The sequence below is a fragment of the Orcinus orca genome, chromosome 10 (genome assembly GCF_937001465.1).
Source record: "Orcinus orca chromosome 10, mOrcOrc1.1, whole genome shotgun sequence".
NCBI classification, from domain to species: domain Eukaryota; kingdom Metazoa; phylum Chordata; class Mammalia; order Artiodactyla; family Delphinidae; genus Orcinus; species Orcinus orca.
Window position 1 is genome coordinate 72,878,623 of NC_064568.1, and position 19,508 is coordinate 72,898,130.

The 19,508-nt window shown below is 57.0% G+C and overlaps 1 protein-coding gene across 3 annotated transcripts in view; it reads right to left on the bottom strand.

Annotated features, from left to right (window-relative positions):
- Nucleotides 1-1,243: 1,243 nt before the first annotated feature.
- Nucleotides 1,244-19,508, bottom strand: part of TFEB (transcription factor EB) — a 46,597-nt gene continuing 28,332 nt past the window's right edge. For all 3 annotated transcript variants that reach the window (XM_049715592.1, XM_049715591.1, XM_049715593.1), the window contains exons 2-9: nucleotides 7,454-7,673; nucleotides 7,119-7,373; nucleotides 6,465-6,542; nucleotides 4,818-4,938; nucleotides 4,671-4,727; nucleotides 4,090-4,165; nucleotides 3,334-3,481; nucleotides 1,244-2,335 (exon numbers count right to left, since the gene is read on the bottom strand). In XM_049715592.1, the coding sequence (XP_049571549.1) occupies nucleotides 1,847-2,335; nucleotides 3,334-3,481; nucleotides 4,090-4,165; nucleotides 4,671-4,727; nucleotides 4,818-4,938; nucleotides 6,465-6,542; nucleotides 7,119-7,373; nucleotides 7,454-7,657 (1,428 nt within the window). In that variant the 5' untranslated portion in view covers nucleotides 7,658-7,673 and the 3' untranslated portion in view covers nucleotides 1,244-1,846. The remainder of the gene's footprint in view (nucleotides 2,336-3,333; nucleotides 3,482-4,089; nucleotides 4,166-4,670; nucleotides 4,728-4,817; nucleotides 4,939-6,464; nucleotides 6,543-7,118; nucleotides 7,374-7,453; nucleotides 7,674-19,508) is intronic.

The window sequence follows — 19,508 nt, forward strand, 5'->3', positions numbered from 1 at the left end:
GGCTCCAACTCACAAGGTCATCCACGGCTCCATCTGACCTTGAGATTAATCCCCAGCCCAGCCGCCATCAGCACCCACACACCTGGCCCCCTTTCCTTCTCTCCCGCACACGTTAATTGTTCCATCGTTGATTCAATCTCCCATTCTGCAAGGAGGAAATTGCCCACTTAGCCATTTTCATCCTGGGATTTTTCTTTTTCTTTTTTTTAAATTAGGCCCCTTTGGCCTCATAGGGCCCCATGAGGGGGAAGCCACTTTGGCCTTTGCCTGAAGCGACTGTGGGAAGTCGAGGGAGAACCAGGGAAAGCCCCCAGAGACCCTGTCCTCCCTCCCTCCCAGAAACCCAGGGCTCAAAAAGCTCCCCCTTCACCCCTCTCTGCCCCAAGCCCGTTTCCCCTTCCTGGATGAGGTCATGAAGTCCCAGGATCCCCTTCCTGGGTGAGGTCATGAAGTCCCAGGATCCCCTTCCTGGGTGAGGTCATGAAGTCCCAGGATCTTGGCGCAGAGGCCCCAGGAACTATTGAGCAGTGAGGAAACTTTAGCCCAGAGAGAGAAAAGGGTTAGTGGGGGCCTGACTGCCTGACGGTACCAGAGCAGAACCCACGCCCTGGGCACCACCCAGCGTCCTGGGCTCCCACCTCCTCCCAAACTGGTTTACATGGTCCCTCTTTCCTCAAACCCATAGAAGGATGTAGCCCCTCACTTCCTAGGGAGCCTGTCCTGCTAGAGACACTAAGGCAGAGGGCAGAGGGCCTTGTCCGCACAGATCAGGCAGCCCACCTATGGAGGGGAAGGAACTGGGGGTGGGAACAGGAGAAACATGCCCCCCGTCCCCGGCCAGGAGTAGCCTGGACCCACAGCGCCCAAGAGCAGCAGTGAGGAGCAGCAGACTTGGTTCACAAGCAACGGGGTCTCCCACATCACCCGGGTCAGCGGTCTCAGGCCACAGCTGGAGGTGTGAGACCAGCAGGGCTGTGGCGCCACCTTGTGGCCGCGAGGAGGGACAAGGCCCCCCGGCAGCTCCCGAGCCACCTAAGTAAGGCTAGATCTCCAGCTTCCCATGGGGCAGGGCTGGGGAGTTGGGGGAAACTAGGTGATGGACTCAGTCCCTCCTGCCTGTATCCCCCTTCCCTGATCCCCATGGGGGCATCTGAACTCTGAATCCAGAAAGGAGCCCACTGGGTTGAATCCTCCCATCTCTGTTGTCCCCAGACCCCCCCTCCAAAGAGACAGGACAAACAGGTACAAAGCACAGTGTTTACTAAAGGCACAAAGTGGGGAGACTGGAGGGGAGCTGCTCTTCCAGCAGTGACCCCACTCTAACTTGAACCCAGCGCCTCCTCTTCTGGCCACCCCCGCCCTCACACCACTTGGTGGAGAGCTGTTAGCACCAAAGGGGGGTGCGGGGAGTGCCAGGCTGGAGGACGGGCTTGTTGCCATCAGAGTCCTGAAAGGCAGGCCTGGGCACCCCCTGGACCAGTCACTGCCTCCAAGAAGGAACCTCTGGACCCCTGGTTCCAACGAGTCCTCCTTCATCGGTGGGGGGACCAGGCTCAGAAGGTAAGACCTCGTCTTACCTCCAGCACACCCTGTATCCTCCCTCACCCTCATGATTTCACCTCCGGGAGCCGGGCTGAAGGCCTATCTCTGCCCAGCCCCATCAAGAGGGCTGCCCCTGGGTGGGGGGCTTCCGACCCCACGGACTGCCAAGGGCACTAAGCCCAAACAGGGGGCCGACAGGGCGGAGTGAGGCAGGGCAGGGGCTACTTCACACACAAGTACAGGCTGGAGGGTGGGAGGGAGGTGGCCCTGGCTCTCCCCGCCAGGCCCACCCCCGTGGCCCCGGTCACAGCACGTCGCCCTCCTCCATGCTGAAGCTGCTCCTGCGGCTGCTGGCTTTGGAGGCCGCGGGGGACATGGTGGAGAAGAGGGGGTCGGAGGCCAGCGGCAGCAGTGAGTCGTCCAGGAGCATGAGGTCCAGATCCTTCTTGGACAGGTTGGGGAACGGGGAGCCATGCTCCGGCCCCAGAGGTTCGGGGTAGCCCGGGGGCCCTTCGTTGCCCCCGCCCCCAAAGCTCAGGCTGTGGCTGAAGTCCAGGTGGTGGAATGGGGACGGTGGCTGGGCTGGCTGGGCTGGCGGGGGCAGCTGGGCCTGGGGGGGCAGAGCCGGCAGTGGCTCAGGGTCGGGGACCTCGGCCCCCAGCAGCAGGGCCTCCCCCGGACCCTCCTCGCTGGGTAGCTCCTGCTTCACCACCTGCTGGGCCAGCTCAGCCATGTTCATGCCCGAGGGTGAGGTGGTGGGGAGGCCGTGCACTCGAGCCTGCATCTCCAGCTCCTGCAGATGCGGCAGACAGAGGCTGGAGGCGCACACCCGTGGGTACCCGTTGCCCGCCCCCCACCTGCGCTGCAGCCCTTGCCCCTCCCTTTGTGGCACCCAAGACCACAAAATGTCTCAGCTGGGAGGAAGCACAGGGTAGCTCTAGAGTCTAGACCAGTGTTCTTTCAAACTACAAGTCGCAACTCATGAGTGGGTTGGGAAACCACTACACTGAGCCTTAGACCAGCTTTCTATTTTTTTAATTGAAATAGACTTGCCTAGATTAGACTAGACGAGAAGCTATCAGAATGCACTTCATCTATTAAGGATGAGGGTTCTTTCATGTAACTTTGGTTTTTCACTTTGAGTATGGCCGTGTGTGCTGGACTGTAATGTGAATTGTATTATCTACCATAAGAAATAGAAGGATTTTAAGCTGTAGTCCAGCTGCCCTTTGTATAGGTGACCAGCCTCAGGTCCAAACAGGACAAGAGGCCTTCAACACAGAGCCAGGACTAGGCAGCTCTAGGTGGAAGGATGGACTCTCCCAAGCCTTTGTTCTTTCTCTTGTCCCCTGTGGTGATTCTTAGCATTACCCACCATAAAGTCCCAGCTCTCTACCTCCCACAGGAGTAGGTTTGCCCTTTCCTGCCCCCTTGACGGTAGGTATAGGCATGTGCTTGCACTGATGGAGGAAATGTGAGCAGAAGGGACAAGTGTCACCCTAAGGGTGACACGTGGCTTTAAGAGCCAGCTCTAGATGTGCCTGTCCGTCAGCTTGGGTCCCAGAATGAGGGTCTCACGGAACAGGCCCTCCCACTGACATCTGTTGCTTAAAGCTGCTGGGGATTGTTTGTTACCAAGCTATAACATCCTGACTGATACGTCCTCCCTCCTCATGGGCATCATCCCCATGTCTCCAACTTCAGAAGTATAAGCACTGCCCCTGGGGTCAGGACTCAGGCCAAGGGTCAGGAGTCAGAGCTACCCAAGAAGTCCAAGTTCAGGGGCCAGACCTGGATGCGGAGCCAGAGCTGCTTGTTGGTCATCTCCAGGCGCCGAGAGTGGTTCTCCAGCTCCCGGGACTTCTGCAGGTCCTTCTGCATCCTCCGGATGTAATCAACAGAGGCCTTGAGGATGGTGCCCTTGTTCCAGCGCACATCCCTGTAGGCCAGGTAGAATCAGAGGTGCATGCTCAGGGGAGGGGGCAAGTATTTGCCAGGAGCTTAGTGGGTGCAAGTAAAACCCTGTTCGGAGCTCATGTCGCCTCTCCCAACTTTGCCCCAAATCCCAGATCCAGCCAACCCCTACTTATGAAGGAGGCTGATCTCCATCTGCACAGAACGGGCCTTCCCAGGTAACTGTGGTGCTACCCACGTCGCTAATCCCAGGAACCAAGCAATTTGGAGCAGCCTCCTTCCCCAGGCCTCCCATTCCTGCCACCAAAACCCACACCCACAGTCACCCTTGACTCTCACTACTCCTGTCCCTGGACCACCTCTGCACCAGTCCTGTGGCCTTGCCAAACTTTCCCAGCATGACTCCTCCTTCAGGAAGTACCCCTGACCCCACCCTCACTTCTGGGACGTCTGCTCCTCTAGTCTTGAGCCTTCCTTATTTGGGGGAGGGAGGAATCTTCTTTCCCAAATAGATGATAAGCTCTTTGAGGCAGCAACCAAGGGATTCTCTTCCCATCCCTTCCCCCTGGCGACCAGCAGGTAATACCTGTGAGCTGCTGCCCTCCCTTCCCTTCCTCCAGGAAAGCCACTCACAAGTCGTTGGCCTTGGGGATCAGCATTCCCAGCTCCTTGATGCGGTCGTTGATGTTGAACCTCCGTCTCCTTTCAACTAAAAGTAACAAATTCCAGGAGGGGCCATTAGGGGGGTGAGGACCCCACCTGGGACGAAGGGTCCAGCCCAAGCAGGGATGCCTTAGTCCTTCTGGGAAGGAATGGGTGACCAACCAAATGGGACTTCTACGGGGGTGAGGGGGTCGGGGGCAGGTCGGACACAGCTAAGGGGGTCAGGCTGTAGCGGGCGAAGCTGCCTGGGGAAGACTCTCTCTCTCCACTGCCCAGAACTCCTTCCCAGACTCCACGTCCTAAAGAAAACAATCTGATAAACTCATTCCCTCTGAAGTGCTGGGAATTTCATGAATAACTCCTCCCTGGAGCGCCTCTCCCACCCCTTCCTAGAAAGGGCTGACGGGAAGAGGGCTGTGCTGAACCCAGTCACACCAAAGCCAGGATTTTAAAGCCTTGGGTAGGGAATCCTTCCTAGAAGCTGTGCGGGTCAGAGAGTGGCTTTTGACCCAGCCCAGGTGAGGGGAGGAAGAGGGGCTGGGGAGACTCACTGAGGTTGTGATTGTCTTTCTTCTGTCGCTCCTTGGCCAGGGCCCGGCTCTCAGCATCTGGAGAACAGGAGAGGAGAGAGGAGCTGGGAGGGGAAGGGAAGCGGCAGGACTCGGGAGCTGGGGCGCAGGGAAGCAGCGGGCTGGTACCTGTAAGCTCTCGCTTCTGGGTCAGGTCGGCTGGGCAGGAGCTGCTGGTGACGCCCACCAGGGAGGTGGTGACCTGGGGGTCTCCACTGTACACATTTAGGTGACTGCTGGACAGGGGCAGCTGCAGGGTGAGGTGGGGAAGGGTACCCGATGAGCAGCCCCCTGTCTTCGGGGGGCTCTCCCCAGGGCCCATCGTCCCAGGATTCCCCGGGACACTGGGGGAGGCTGTGCTGGGGTCACCCAGGGCAGAGTCCAGAGCTGAATAAGAGGCAGCCCCTGCCCTCAAGGAGCAACCAGCCAGCGCTGGGAAGCAGCTGGAGAGAGAGGAGATAGTGGGTGAGAGGATTTCCCCCAGGGCCTTTGGAAGTCAAGGGGAGGGGCACCTAATCTATTCTGGAGTATCTGGAAGGTTTCCAGAGGGCGTGGTGAGGAAGGGCACTATGGGCTGGGGGATGGCTGAGCAGGGAAGCAGCCTGGACACAGCATGAGGTCACAAGCACCTCAAGCCGAAGGAGCACAGTGGGTGGGTGGGGGGAGTGGGGGGAGATCCTGCCGGACTCCAGAGGGCAGGTTCCACTTGCAGAGACCCTGGGACTTGGTGATGAGCAGCCATTGGGGGTTTAAACGGGCCCCACAGGGACAGGTTTGAGCTCTGGAAAGATCTTCCCAGTTCCTGCCACACATGCAGAGCAGATCACAGGCCCAGAACCCTGCAGGGTACCCTGGCCCCCACTAAAGGGGCCAGACGCTGTGCCCTCCTCCCTGGCCTCCCAGCCCCCGATGCCCCTGCTGGCAGCAGGCTTCCGACCCACTGGCCCCTGCCAACTCCTGATGAGCCCCTGGGCACTGTCACCAGGCAGCGGGGATTGAGGACTGACTCCTTGACTTCCTTCAGCAGCATGGGCTGGGGCCCAAGGGGCAGGAGTGAGCAGCTAAGGTTCAGGGATCTCCCAAAAAAAGGGAAGGGGACGCCTGCAATTCCACCTGCTCAGTGTAAGTACCTGTCCCCCTTGTGCAGAGCTAGCCCCCAATTTCTTGCCTTATCCAATTTTCCCACCAGCCCGTGGGTAGAAGGCATCATCCCCAGGGGCTCAGAACACTTAAGGGACTTCCCAGAGTCACAGCCAAAGCCAGAATCGAGGCCTCTTGCTTCCAAGCCTGACCCCTTCCCACCTGCCCTGTCACCTCTGCCCAGGAAGCCCAGAGAGCATTAACGCTGCCAGGAGGCTGCCAGAGGGAGGGAACCGAACCAGCCTGAAACCACTTGCCCCTCGGAGTGAGGGACACAGGCCTGTGCTTTCTGGGTCCTGGGCTTGGTAGAAGAGGGTGCCCCATATCTCAGAGAAACTCATCAGCTCCAGGCCTTCCTGGGGCCACACTGCTCCCCTCAGTACCAGTGCCTCCTGCCCCTCCTCCGACCCAGGAAGCCCTCCCCAGCCACCTCTCCCCCCAGGCCCCACCACGCACGCAGGCTAAGGTGCACTCTCTGGATTCACAGCTCTGCGGGACCCTGGGCCCTCGTCACATGATTTGATGGAGGTGACTCTCATCTCTGTAGGAGATATTCTAGTTCTCTCCAGGCTCACAGCCGCTGTAGGGCCACTGCCCCTCCCTCTGACACACCCACCCCGCCCTGGCCAGCAATACCGTATTGGGAATCTGAGTTTCGGGATTGATGAAGCCCAGGACATCGTCCAGACACATAATGTTGTCGATGACATCAAACTGAAAGGGAAAAAATAGTCCATATTGTGGGGTGCCTACTCGGAGAAAGGAAGGGGAAAGGGGGCACTGGGACAGCCACTGACCTGAAGGGACCTTGGTGCCCACCTCACCCCATCTGCTCGCCTGGGGGGAAGGAGACAGACCCAGAGAGAGGATGAGCTGTCCAGGTCCCCCAGGCCCCAAGGCCTAGGCCAGGGCTCTTCCCAAGGAGCCAAGCTGGCCAGGCAGACGGCTTTATATACCTGCTGTCAGGACATGGCTTTGCAAGGGTGCTGGGCATTCCTGCATGAGTCTCCTGTTTCTCCCCAGCAGAGGTTTCCAAAGTAGGGGTGTTTCTCCTGGGAGACTGGGGCTCCCTGAGGGCGGGGCCGCGTCTCCCCTCAGACGGGGCCTCCCCGAGGTCGGGGCCGTGTCTCCCCTCAGACGGGGGCTCCCCGAGGGCGAGGCCGTGTCTCCCCTCAGACCTGGGCTCCCTGAGGGCAGTATCTTGCCTCTGCCATTAGACTAGGAGTCCCAGGAGCACAGCACGTGGCCCCAGCTCTGCTGGTGGCAGGCACCGGCCAGCTCCTCACTCACCTCCCGCTCAGGGTTGGAGCCGATGTGCAGCATGGCCATGGGGCTGTTGGGAGCACTGTTGCCGGCTGAGGACGACAGCACGTGTCCGGCCCGCACGCCCGGGGAGGCGGCTGGCAGGGGCTTTGGGGAGCCCTGAGCAGGGCTGATGTGGGCAGCAAACTTGTTTCCGTAGGTCTCAGACAGGTACTCCCGCACCTTCTGGTCCCGGGACTGCTGCAGGTGGTAGGAGGTGGGGTTCTCCAGGTAGGACTGCACCTGGAGCGGGGAGGAGGTAAAGGGCTCAGGGCGGGGGCTCCAAGGACCGGGGCGAAGGGACAGGGCGGAGCAGGCCTTACCTTCAGCACCTCCCCGGGCACGGGTGGCGGAGACTGGAAGTGGACGGGGGTGTTGATGGCGGGGGTGGGCGGCGCCCCCAGCTGCTGCTGCTGCTGCTGCTGCATGTAATGCACGACGGCCTGCTGCTGCATGCGCTCCCGCTGCTCCTCCTGCTGCGCCTGCTCGCGCATGAGCTGCATGCGGAGGCCGATGCGTGACGCCATGGTGGCCGCTGGCTCCCTGCGGACGGGAGGGGGCAGTGCTGTGAGGCACGGTCCCCTTCAACGCGCATGGGGTCTTGGGACTTCCCTGGTGGTCCGGTGGCTAGGACTCTGTGCTTCCACTGCAGGGGGCCCGGGTTCCATCCCTGGTCAGGGAATTAAGCTCCCCCAAGCCACGCCGTGCAGCCCCAAACAAACAAACAAACAAAAAACATAACCAAGTGCACGGCGTCTCGGGGAAGGGGCCGGGACAAGGGCAACCACATTTTACAGGAGAGGGGGAGGGATGTGCCCAAGGTCACCAAGCAAGTGGGTGACAGAGACTTAAACCCAAGTCTGCTGGTTCTTGGGCCAGAGGAGACTCCCTCCAGGTCAGCCTCCCAGACTTGAAGTCAACCTTGACTCCTTTCTCTCTCTCATGCCACCTGGTGAGCCTCCAGATCTGACCTCAAATACATCCTCCTCTGCCACTGCCTCGCTGCCACCAGCGCGAGCCCAGCCTCTGCTCTGCCTTACCTGGCTTCCTGAAGGCGCCGCCTAACGTCAGACTCCCTCCTGCTCCCTCCTGCCCCATGACATTCTACTCGCAACTCAGTAATTAGAGGGGTGCTGTTAAAACCGAAGTTAGATCCTCTCCCTCCTTCGGCTCAGAACTCTCCATGGCTCCTGCTTCACTCAGTGTAAAAACCAAAGTCCTCACCATAAAAAGCCCTCTATGATCTGTCCCCACCTCATGATCCCTGTGACCCCATTATCTCTTACTCTCCTCCGTGTTCCATCTGCTCCAGCCACACCCAATCCCTCAGACATACCAGGCATGTTTCCTACCTCAGGGCCTTTGCACCTGCGCTTCCCTCCGCCTGAGGTGCCCATCCCCCAGACACCACCATGGCTCATTCCTTCACCTCCACCACTCAAGTGGGTCACCTCCTTACAGAGACCTTCCATGACTACCCTATTTAAAACTGCAAACCCCCCACCAGCCCGCCCCCCACTTTATGCTCCTTCCCTGTTTTGTTTCTCCACGTCACTTACCACCATCTTAAATATTACACATTTTTGCTTAGTTATTTCAATTCATTCTCTATCTCTTTGTCAATAGGAATGCAAACTCCCCTGAGGGCAGGCATTTTGTCTGGCTTGCTCGCTGCTGTGCCTCAGGCTTCTGTGAACATGTGCAGGGAATGGTTACTATTTATGAAGCAGCATTGGCCATACAGCAGCGAGCCAGCTGCAGTCCCTGAGCTCCTGGCATCTACAGGCCAGTAAATGAGAAAGGCAAGTCCTCAGGCCACTGTAACCCTGCGCAGGGAGGGCCACTGCAGGGCACCTGGTCCTCCCAGGGCCCAGGGAGAGCTTTCCACCACCCAGCACATCAGGCCTGATCTTTGAAGGGTCTCAGGAGGACAGGGGACTAAGGCCTGTTTGGGAAGGGGGCAGGACAGGACAGAATGAGTGTTGCAGCTGGTCGCACTCTGTCCCTAGCTCACTGAGTGACCCCGGGCACATCCCTCCCCCTCTCTGAGCCTCCATCTCCCCATCCACAAGATGAAAACGTTGGACTGGGTGATTTCTAAGGTCCTTCCCAGCTGGGATGGGCTGAGACTCTCTGAGAGGTGCAGGGGCCCTGGGGGTGCCCAGATGCCATAAGGTCCTGACAGGGGCTGCAGGGTTCCCTCTCAGCGATATTGCAAGAGGCAGTACAACTTTGTAGTTGAGCAAGTGCTACAAACAGGGCTTGAATCTCAGTTCTGCCGCTTCTTTGCTGTGTGACCTTGGGCAAGTCACTTAACTTCTCTGAGCCTCAGTTACCTGACCTGTAAAGAGTTTCAGAAGATGGGTGAGAGCGTTAAATGAAAATAATGTGTCTTCAACAGTGTGCAGCACTTGGTAGGCTGAGCGGGTGAGCGATGGATCAGCACAAGATTGGAGGGTCAGCCACAGCGTAGACCAGACGCCAGAGCTGTGCCCAAGGTCCTAAGAATGAGACCAGACCTCTGGGGGTGGCAAAGGAAAGCAGCACAGGCTGACATGTTCTGCCTAATGCCAGACATCAGACTAAGTCAGCATTAGCGGAAGGTACCGGCATATATTCAGTGAAAATCACCGGATCATGGAAATAATAGTAATTTGCATCTATCTGAGCATTTACTGTGTGCTGGGCACTGTTCCAAGCACTTTAACCTCAAACAGCCCCATCTGGTAGCTTTGGTTATTATTCTCCTTCTACAGATAAGGAGAAACAGAAGCACAGGGAGGTTAGGTCTCGGGCAGCGGGGACAGTGCTGGGACCCAATCCCACATTCTGGCTCCCCGGCTCATGGTGGGTGAGGGTGAAGGGTCTTCAGACCATCATGTCTCCATTTAGAGCTGGGAAGGCGTTTGTCCCAGGTTGCACATCTGGTTGACCCAGGGCCGCCCAAGCCACCTGACCCTCGAGCCAGGGCTGCTCCTAGTCACCCTGCAAAGTGGAGCAGCGCTGCCCAGCTGGAGGGCTGAGTACTCAGCGGCCCTAACCTTACCTCCCTTCCTCCCTTCTCTGTCCCTGTAGGCCAGGAATTTGTGATGAGGCTGCCTCAGCCCCAGGGGTCTCTCCGCCCAGCTCCCTATGGACAGTTCCCAAGGAGAAAGGGGCAGACACACCCTTTCCCCCCCCCCTCTGTCCTGTAGCAGGGACACATCTGCAGCCTCCATCTCTGTCCTGTGCTCCTACAGAGGGGTAGCCTGTCTTTGCCTGCACTGCAGCCCTGCAGACCTCACAGGCTCTGACCCCAGCCCAGCTCACTCCCCTCGCAGCTGCACCCCCTGCCCGCTCACAAATGCAGCGAGCCCCTCCCCCTCAGGAACAATCTAACTTCAGTTGGCCCATGGGGGCAGGGGTGGGGTGAGGGTGCAGACACTGAGCCTGGCAGTGCCAGCCGGCACGGGGAGGACTGAGGGAGAACGAGCCCCTTGTTTCTCTCACAAAGGGCTGGGCGCCCATCCTGTGCTGGGTGAGAACATGGGCTCAGCCTGCTCAGCCTCTCACTGCCTGCGCCAGCCTCAGTTTGCTCACTTGTAAAATGGACGCAGGAATCCCTGCCCCACCACCCAGCCGGGGTCTGTGAGAGCCTCCTGGGGGAGGATATTGAATTATGAACCTCAGCTGTCTGTGTATCAAAGAGTGTCAGAAGCCTTAGCCTGTCCCCGGTCCTCTGACAGAAGGGGACTCTCCCACCCCCAATCCTGTTGTCCAAGTTTTCACCCCCCTCGCAGAGCTGCTGCTACCCGCAGAGTCCCAGCCCCCTGCCCTGGCTCCCAGCCTGGGTTGCTCTAAGCGTGGCCAGGTGGGATGGGTGTGGGGTTAAGGGCGGGAGTTGAGGGGTGAGGGGATCCAAGGGCGATCGGGTGGTCCAAGAGAGACCCTGGGGGTGCTAACGCCCCCCCAACCCCCAAGCACACCTGCTCACTCAAAGCCTAAGGGCCACTCGCAGCCTCCCCCAGTGCCCAGTCTGGTCAGGAAGGGCTGAGAGGAGGAACACGGGAGATCTAAAATGCCCCAGACCCTCCCCACTGTCTGACATCAGACCCACCAGGCCTGGAAAGGGTCCACCGTGCATGTACTCGGTAACACCGGGAACTCGAGTGCCCACTACAATGCAGACCCTGGGGCTAGGGTGTTTCCCTGAAGAACCTTCGCCCCTGTCCCCTCCTCCTGAGGGGACCAGGGGGTCTGATGCTCCAGAGAATTCCTGCCCCTGCCCAGTAGCATGGAAAACATAGCAGGGGCTTCAGCTGCAGCCGAGGCAATGAGAGCTGCCCCCCTCTGCACCCTCAGAGTCCACAGGTCGCCTCTGCTGAGGCTCCCCCAGAACCTCCCACCTGCCTCTACCTTCCCTAAGCTGTGTCGGGGTTCTAGTTTAGTTGTGACCAAAATGGACTTCACAGTCGACAGAGGTGGCCGAAGTGCCTGCTCTGCCCATACTGGCTGGGTGACTCTGGGAAAGCCGCTTAACCTCTCTGTGCCTTGGTTTCCTCCCCAGTAAAATGGAGCCAATAATGGCACCTGCCTCTTGGGGTCGTTGTGAGGATTCAAGGAGACACAGTGAGTGTGCAGAACGCACCTAACAGAACAGCCCTTAGGCGTTGATAACGGGTGGCTCCCGGCTCCCCTCCGAAGCTGTGCCCTCCTCTGGTCAGGGGCCTGAGGTGGTTTCACACCAGCCTCCCTCGTCAGTCATTTACACCTTAGTATGAACAGGCTGGTCAGAACCCTTTTCAAGGGAAGATGTGGACAGAGGGAGGGGAAAGATGGGGAGAAATCAGTGGACTCCATGAGGAGACGCAAGGAGAAAGAGGGTCCCAGAACAGAAAGGTCTCAGATATAGGAAAGAAGATCTCAGAGATACAGCACTGAGTGGACAAATCAAACTGCAGAATAAAATGTACAGCCGGAGCCCACTTAGGCAGGAAATGAGTAAATGTGTAGAAAAGACTAGAAGAATCAAGATGCTCTTTGAATCCTTGCCATGGGTCAGGGCTGGGCTAGGTGCTTTTCAACTATTAACTCATCTGTTCCTCACAACCACCCCAGGCAGTGACTACTATTATTGCCTTCAATTTTCAGGGAGAAACTGAGGCACAGAGAGGTGAAGTCACTGGCCCTAAGTTACACAGCTGCTAAGTAGCAGGAGGGCAATTTGAACCAGGCAGCCTGGTTCACAGCCCCCACGTTTTATCCACTCATCCGGGCACCCCCAACACCCAAACTGTTCACTGTGTTACCTCTGGGGAGAGGCAGTAGAGTGGGGAGGGGGAAAGAGGGGTTTTTATAGTTTCTCATTCCACTTTCGAAGACTTAGCTCCTAGGCTGTGAAGATGCGTTACTTGTGCGATTCTTTTAAAACAAGGGAAAAGGAAGCAGGGCAGCTTGTAGGGGTTTGTGAGGGACCCAACCTGCTTCCAATCATGTCCGAAGTTGGGTCCCCCCAGCTCCACCTGGAGTCTGGCCCGAGCCCTGCCCTGCTCAGCGCGATGGTTGTGAGGCCAGCTGAGGACCCCCGGTGAGGATACCGAGTGGCCTCTGGAGGCACAGGCCAGGGTCAGAAGCCACATGCCAGCTGGAGCTGGAGGGCCAGGACCCAGGGCCTAACTCAGTTTCCACTACAGCCCTGACACAAGCCTTCGGAGGGGACATGATTTTCATGGAGGGCCCCCCAAAAAGCCCTGAGCCGAGGCACCTCCCTTCAATTAATTGTGGGGCCTGAACTGCCCTGGGGATTTTTCTGCCTTCCAGATGATCCTTTAAAAACACGAGCAGAGGGCTTCCCTGGTGGCGCAGTGGTTGAGAGTCCGCCTGCCGATGCAGGGGATACGGGTTCGTGCCCCGGTCCGGGAAGATCCCACATGCTGCGGAGCGGCTGGGCCCGTGAGCCATGGCCGCTGAGCCTGCGCATCCGGAGCCTGTGCTCCGCAACGGGAGAGGCCACAACAGTGAGAGGCCCGCATACCGCAAAAAAAGAAAAAAAAAAAAAAAAAACGAGCAGGAAGCAGAAAATTCATAGCCGCCGCCATGAGCCAGCAACTCCCTTCCTAAGTATCTGCCCAGCAGAAAAGCATCCGTGTGGGCACCAGAGGACACAGACCGGAAAGTTCACAGCAGCGCTATACATAGTGGCCAAAACTGGACACCACCCAAACGTCCATCAGCAGGAAGATGGATAAAGAAGTTGTGGTACCTCCATGCCCTGGAACGCTGCTCAGTGATGGAAGTGAACCAACTACTGCTACACACAACTCAGATGACTCCTGCAGACATAACAGCAAACAAAAGAAGGCAAACACGCACACAGCACGATCGATGTACAGACGGTTCAAAAACGGGGGAAACGAATCTTGCGTGTTAGAAGTTAGGATCCTGGTTACTCTTGCAGGGGGAGTGACAGGGAGGTGGCATAGGACAGCCTGGGGTGGGTGTGGGGACTAGGAATGTTCTGTAATACGATGCCGGGGTTGGTGACACGGGAGTGTCCAGTTTATGAAAATACATCCAGATGCTCACTCAATAGTTTGTACACTTTCCTGTAGGTGTGTCCTACTTTCACTAAAATTTTATGTAAGAATGAGGGCAGACCTTAAAGAATGTAAAAGTTGAATGAATTACCCTCTCCCCTCCCCCACCCAAGTGTGGCTACGACTTTAAAATGCCTTTGGTACCAGGCAGCTTCAATGCAACTGCCGGAATGTAGCTTGGGACATCCTCTTTGGAAGAGCAGTTTGGCAATATGTATGAAAACCTGAAAAAATATCCACTAGCCTGAGGAAGAAATCTCAAATGCAGAAAAGGCTTTTATGCATAAAGATGCCCATCACACTATATAGCGAAAAATAAAAAATAATCTCAATGTCCAGCAATAGGACGGTTAAATTATGTTGTGTTCAGGAATTCCCTGACCATCCGGTGGTTAGGACTCTGCGCTCCCACTGCTGAGGGCCCAGGTTCAATTCCTGGTTGGGGAACTAAGATCCTGCAAGCCACGCAGTCAAAAAACAAACAAAATTACGTTGTGTTCCTCCTCATCAGATGTTGTATTTACAATAAGTAACACAGGGATATGGCAAGTGACAAAAAGTAGGATGCAAAATTGTATATAAAATCTGATCATCATGTACAAATACGTGTAGAAAAACCTCTTGGGAGGAAATATACTAAAATATTGCTGACTTCTTTGGATGATGTAATCATGAGTGATTTTTTTTCTTTTTTGTTTTTTTTTTGTTTTTGCAGTATGCGGGCCTCTCACTGTTGTGGCCTCTCCCGTTATGGAGCACAGGCTCCGGACGCGCAGGCTCAGCGGCCATGGCTCACAGGCCCAGCCGCTCCGCGGCATGTGGGATCTTCCCAGACTGGGGCACGAATCCGTGTCCCCTGCATCGGCAGGCGGACTCTCAACCACTGCGCCACCAGGGAAGCCCGATTTTTTTTCTTTTTACCTGTGGAATATTCTTCTCTTCCTATAATGAAAATGTATATCTTTCTTTTTTTTAATTAATTAATTTATTTGTTTGGCTGTGTCGGGTCTTAGTTGCGGCGTGTGGGCTTCTCTCTAGCTGTGGCGTGCGGGCTGTAGAGCACGCAGGCTTAGTTTCCCCGAGGCATGTGGGATCTTAGTTCCCCAACCAGGGATCAAACCCACGTCCCCTGCATTGGAAGGCAGATTCTTGACCACTGGACCACCAGGGAAGTCCCTGTATATCTTTCTAATGAGGAAAAATATTTTATACTAATGCTTACGGAGTACTTACTATGCGCCAGGTATGGTTCAAAGCACCTTATTTAATTATCACAATCACTTCATGACATGAGTACCAGTACTGTCCCCCTCACACACACAGATGAGGAAACAGGCACAAAGAGGTTGTCACTTGCCAAAGGTCACAGAGCTAATAAGTGGCGAGGCTGGATGCTGGCAGTCTGGCTCCACCACCCTAGTCCTGGGACTTAAGAGTTTGCCCTTGGTCCTGCACTTGGGACAAGGTAGCCACATTTTATTTCAGGGATTTCCACTGAAGATGCGCCTCTCCCCCCGCCCCCCACCAATCAAAGTGTTTCAGCAGCCGATCTCTTTCATTCCAGCTCAGGGGGCCAGAGGGTGCCCAGGATGAGGGAATGGTCTGGAATCCCCAAACACAAGCAGAAAAAATTCTGCCCTCCCTCAAAGGGCAGAGATAATTTCCTGTATTCCCAGAAAAAAACATATGTCTGGCGGCTGAAACAACAAAGTGTGGAAGCTCAGAGGCCGGGATGCTTGGTTAAGCCATTTATCACATTCTGCACCTCTGTGGTAGGAAGAAGTTTCCTTCTGACCCAGTCTGTTACAAACTACCAGTTGTGTGGGAGCTGCCCAGTCGTGGCCGAGGGGAAATCAAACCAACCACTAAAGGAAGGCCTCCTGAACAGGTGCCGAGGCCCCCGGAAGCAGGGCGAAGGACCCCGAGACCTCCTGGGTGACCTTCCAGGCTTGGGAAGGGAAGAGAGGGGAAGATTCCAGGTCTGGGGTTTGTTTTATCTGCTCTGAGCCCCCTCTGGCCGAGGATGTGGCAAAGGAAGGCCTGATGAACTAGGAAACGGAACGAGAATGTCCACACAACCCCCTCGCCTTAGGACAGGGCCGTTCCAAATTACCAAGGCAGTCACGGGTCCCTGCAGGGCCTGGCGGGCATCAGTTGGGCCAAACCCAAAGAGAGCTAAGGGTAGGGAGGTGTCATGAGATCCCCAGGAGCCAGCATGCCTTCCCACAAGACGCTATGGGAACTTGGCATCAGAAGGCTTGGGGATGAATCCCAGACTTGGGCCTGACTCAGTGTCTGAGCCTAGCCTCAGCCTTTCCAACACTCAAGTGGGGCTTACCAGTTGGGGAACCTCTCCGAGAGAGCTGCTGTGATCTAAGTTGGGATGCTGGGTGATTTCACCTCTGCAAGGGTGAAATCATGGGCAGAAGGTGACACCATTCGGTCACTGGTTACTCTCGTTTCATCCATGCCCACCGGGGGCATCCCTGGGTGAGTCTCCTCTTTCTATTCTTAAATTTCTTTTGAGAAAAGGGTCCCATCCATTCCCCCATCCATTGGCACACACACACACACGCACACACACCCCATAACAAGGCCCCAGGTGGGGGGGACAGCACTGCCTAGTGATCACCAGCTTCTGTCTCTCCTTACAGACTGGCCAGAAGCAGAAAGGCCTTGGCCAGCTTTTCCCAATACCAGGCACCCTCTTTGTTTCCTCTCGAAAAGCCTTGGGTTTTAAAAGATTTTCTTTTCTAAAGCTTGTATATTATACATAATTCACTGCGGTGCTATGGGAGAGGCAGGTGGGGAACAGTGAAACCCCCCTCTCTAAGTTCTAAAGAGAACGCTTAGCACAGGGCTCAGCGCTGGAGACACTTAGTCATGTGGGTCGTTATTATCTTAGCTGATCTGCGGTTCCTTAGGGGTCATGAAAGGCAACAGTGGGCTCTCCGGATGCTTCCAACATTGAAAAAAAGCAACTGGAATTCACACTTGCCCCGGTAAGTGTGCACCACAGGACGCTGCAGAAGGCCCGGGGGTGGGGGGAGTACAGGCAGGGGCTTGTTTTAGACAGGCCTGAACACAGGCAGGAGGTGGGGAGGAGGGAGAGGAAGGAGAGGGGAGACGAAGGGCAGCCACAGGAGCTCCCGGCCTGCTGAGTGGCCTCCAGGGCCCAGAGCTCAGGCCCATCAGCCTGAGGACCCAGCTCACATCCCACAGGAAAGGGTGGGAGCCGGCACCTCCTGGCTGGCCTGGGGCGAGGCAAGGCGATTGTGCGGCAAGGCGGGTAGCTTCAAAGGCAATCCCAGATCAGAGAGGTGCCTGTCTTGTCCCATAGGGATCAGCTGGACCCTGGCATGAGGCCTATCCCCGGAGGGCTGCCACTGGGCTTTGAAGGATGGGGGGCCGGGGGACACGTGGCTGAGGGAAGCACGGAGGGAGAAACCAGAAAGGTCCTGGGAGATGTCCACCCTGGGATACGCATAGACTCAGCCCAGCCACACATGCAGACCCTCTGCTGTCTGTCTGTTTCTGTCTCTCACACACAGATACACACGTTGCAGAATCCCTCACGCTGCCGCTCAGTGGGCAGCCACCTGTCTCCTGGGTTAGAGTAGGGCAAGGGGGCTGAAACCCCCTTCTTCCCCTTCTCCCCTGCACCCCCAGTCCTGGACACCCCATCCCCTTGAACAGCCTGCCTGTGGCCACACTACTTTGTTCTCCGGTTGTTTCCTAATCACCTCCAGTCTCCCCAGCTACAAGGAAGCTCCAGAGAAATCAGCGTTCTTCTTTAGAACCTCCACCCGATCCTAGCCGGCAGACTTCCCAGAACAAGGCTCAGGGCCCTGGGAGGCTGTTCATCCAACCCCCGTCACGTGCTCAATTACCACCTGTTCACGCATTCAGCAGACACTCCAAGGCCCCACGATGGACCAGGCACTGCATTCAGCACATGACCTCTATCAGATCTCACCAGTCCCCCACAGACACTTCACGGGACAAACAGAACCTCTGCAGATGAGAAAACCAAGACTCAGAAAGGTTAAGGGCCCTGTGCAAGGCCACACTGCAAGAGCATAGTGAAGTGTTCCAGGCCAGCCCAGGTCTCCCTCAGGTGTGCGACCACCACCAGCTCCAGTCCCATGAGGTAACCAGGGGTCCACAGGGAAGATCCCCGTAAATAGATGGATTATTGTTCCCGTAAACTCCCAGCCCTGCCTCACCCCCTCACCCCGCGTTGCCCTCAGTGAACCCTCCAGAGGGTCCCAGAGAGGCCTGCACACCCCTCGGCCCTCCGGGATGCCCAGAACACAGGCCAGGCCCCGCCCACCTGCAGGCTCTCCTCTTGCCGAACAGCCAAGACAGTCCAGGCCCAGGGCTCAGGAGCCCATATATCTGGACCTCACTGAGGCGGTAACGTGGCCACACGAGGGCCTCAGGGGGAAATTATATCAAACTGGCTGGACAGAAATGCGATTACATGGACCAGAGATCTGGCACTGGACGGCAGCAGAGCTGGACGTGCAGAGGGAGGGGCAGGGTGGGGAGTACAGCCACAGATGGCACCCCAGACAGGAAAGGGGCCTGGAGAGCAAGGGGAGGATTTCCAGACGGGTCTCCGAGGGCTTCAGGCCCCATGTGACCTCCCCCGCCCACCCCAGCCCACCTGATCCCATCCCCCTGCTGAGGGAAGCTCAGCTAAGTTTCGGTGGATGCTAGGTCCACCCATAAGGTCACCGATACCCCCACCAGGGAAGATGAGTCCCAAGGCTCCGCCTGATTGGTCACCGTGTACCATCATGGATCTGGGGCCCGGGAGTTCGGACCCTCTGGAATGAGTCTGTTCCGAAAGGGCAGAGTGGGATCGAAAAACCGCGTCTGGCTATATCACGACCCAGCTGTGTGACCTCAGACACGTCCTGCCCCCTCTCCCAGTTGGACCCCTGGTTGATCACGTGAGGAGGCTGGAAGGGCCGTGGTGGCCCCCTTCCTGCTCTGTCCAGGAAGGTGCAGGGTTCGGGCAGCATGGATGGGTCTGGGGCCGGGTGGCCGGGGAGCCAGCCTACAGGCCCGTGACAGGGAGAGCCGGGCGCTGCTTTCCAACACTCAGGAGCTCCCTCTCCAGAGCTGTGGCAGCATTGGAGACCCAGTCTTCGATCGTCCATCTCCTCAGAAGAGGAGGATGCAGCCCAGGGGCAGCGAGGAGCGGGCAGCCGGCACACGGAGAGGCTTCTGGCTTCCAAACCTGAGCTGCCCCAGGCCGGGCGCCTGGCTCCTAACCCCCGCCCTTGGGGGCTTCCTCTGCTTCCTCCCTGCTGCGAAGGCCTGTCCAATGTCTGCTTGTCCACTGCAATGAACTCCTACTGCTTGGCTTCCTTTTTAAGAATTTAATCTGCCTCTGAGGACTTCAAAAACAACCTCTTTAAAACTGAAGTACCCAGGCTTTGCCTAATAAAAGAAGGCTTTGGAAGACTGCAGGGGAGAAAGAAGGAAGAAAAACACCTAGGAGCCCTGACAACTGCGTTACATTCGCAGAAGGTGGCCTATGGTCTCCGGGAACAAACCAGCAGGCGTTTGTTGCTACTGGCACTGAGCGATTCCTATGCACCAGGCGCGGTTCTGAGTTGATACATGTTACTGATGTAATCCTCCGAGCACATACTACTGGGGAAGTAGTAGTATATCCCCCACTTCACAAGGGGACAACTGGGGCAGAGAGGCTGACAACTTGCCCAAGGTTGCACGTTGGTAGGCAGTGGAGCTGGGGAGCCTGGTCTGCATACACAACCTCCGCAGACAC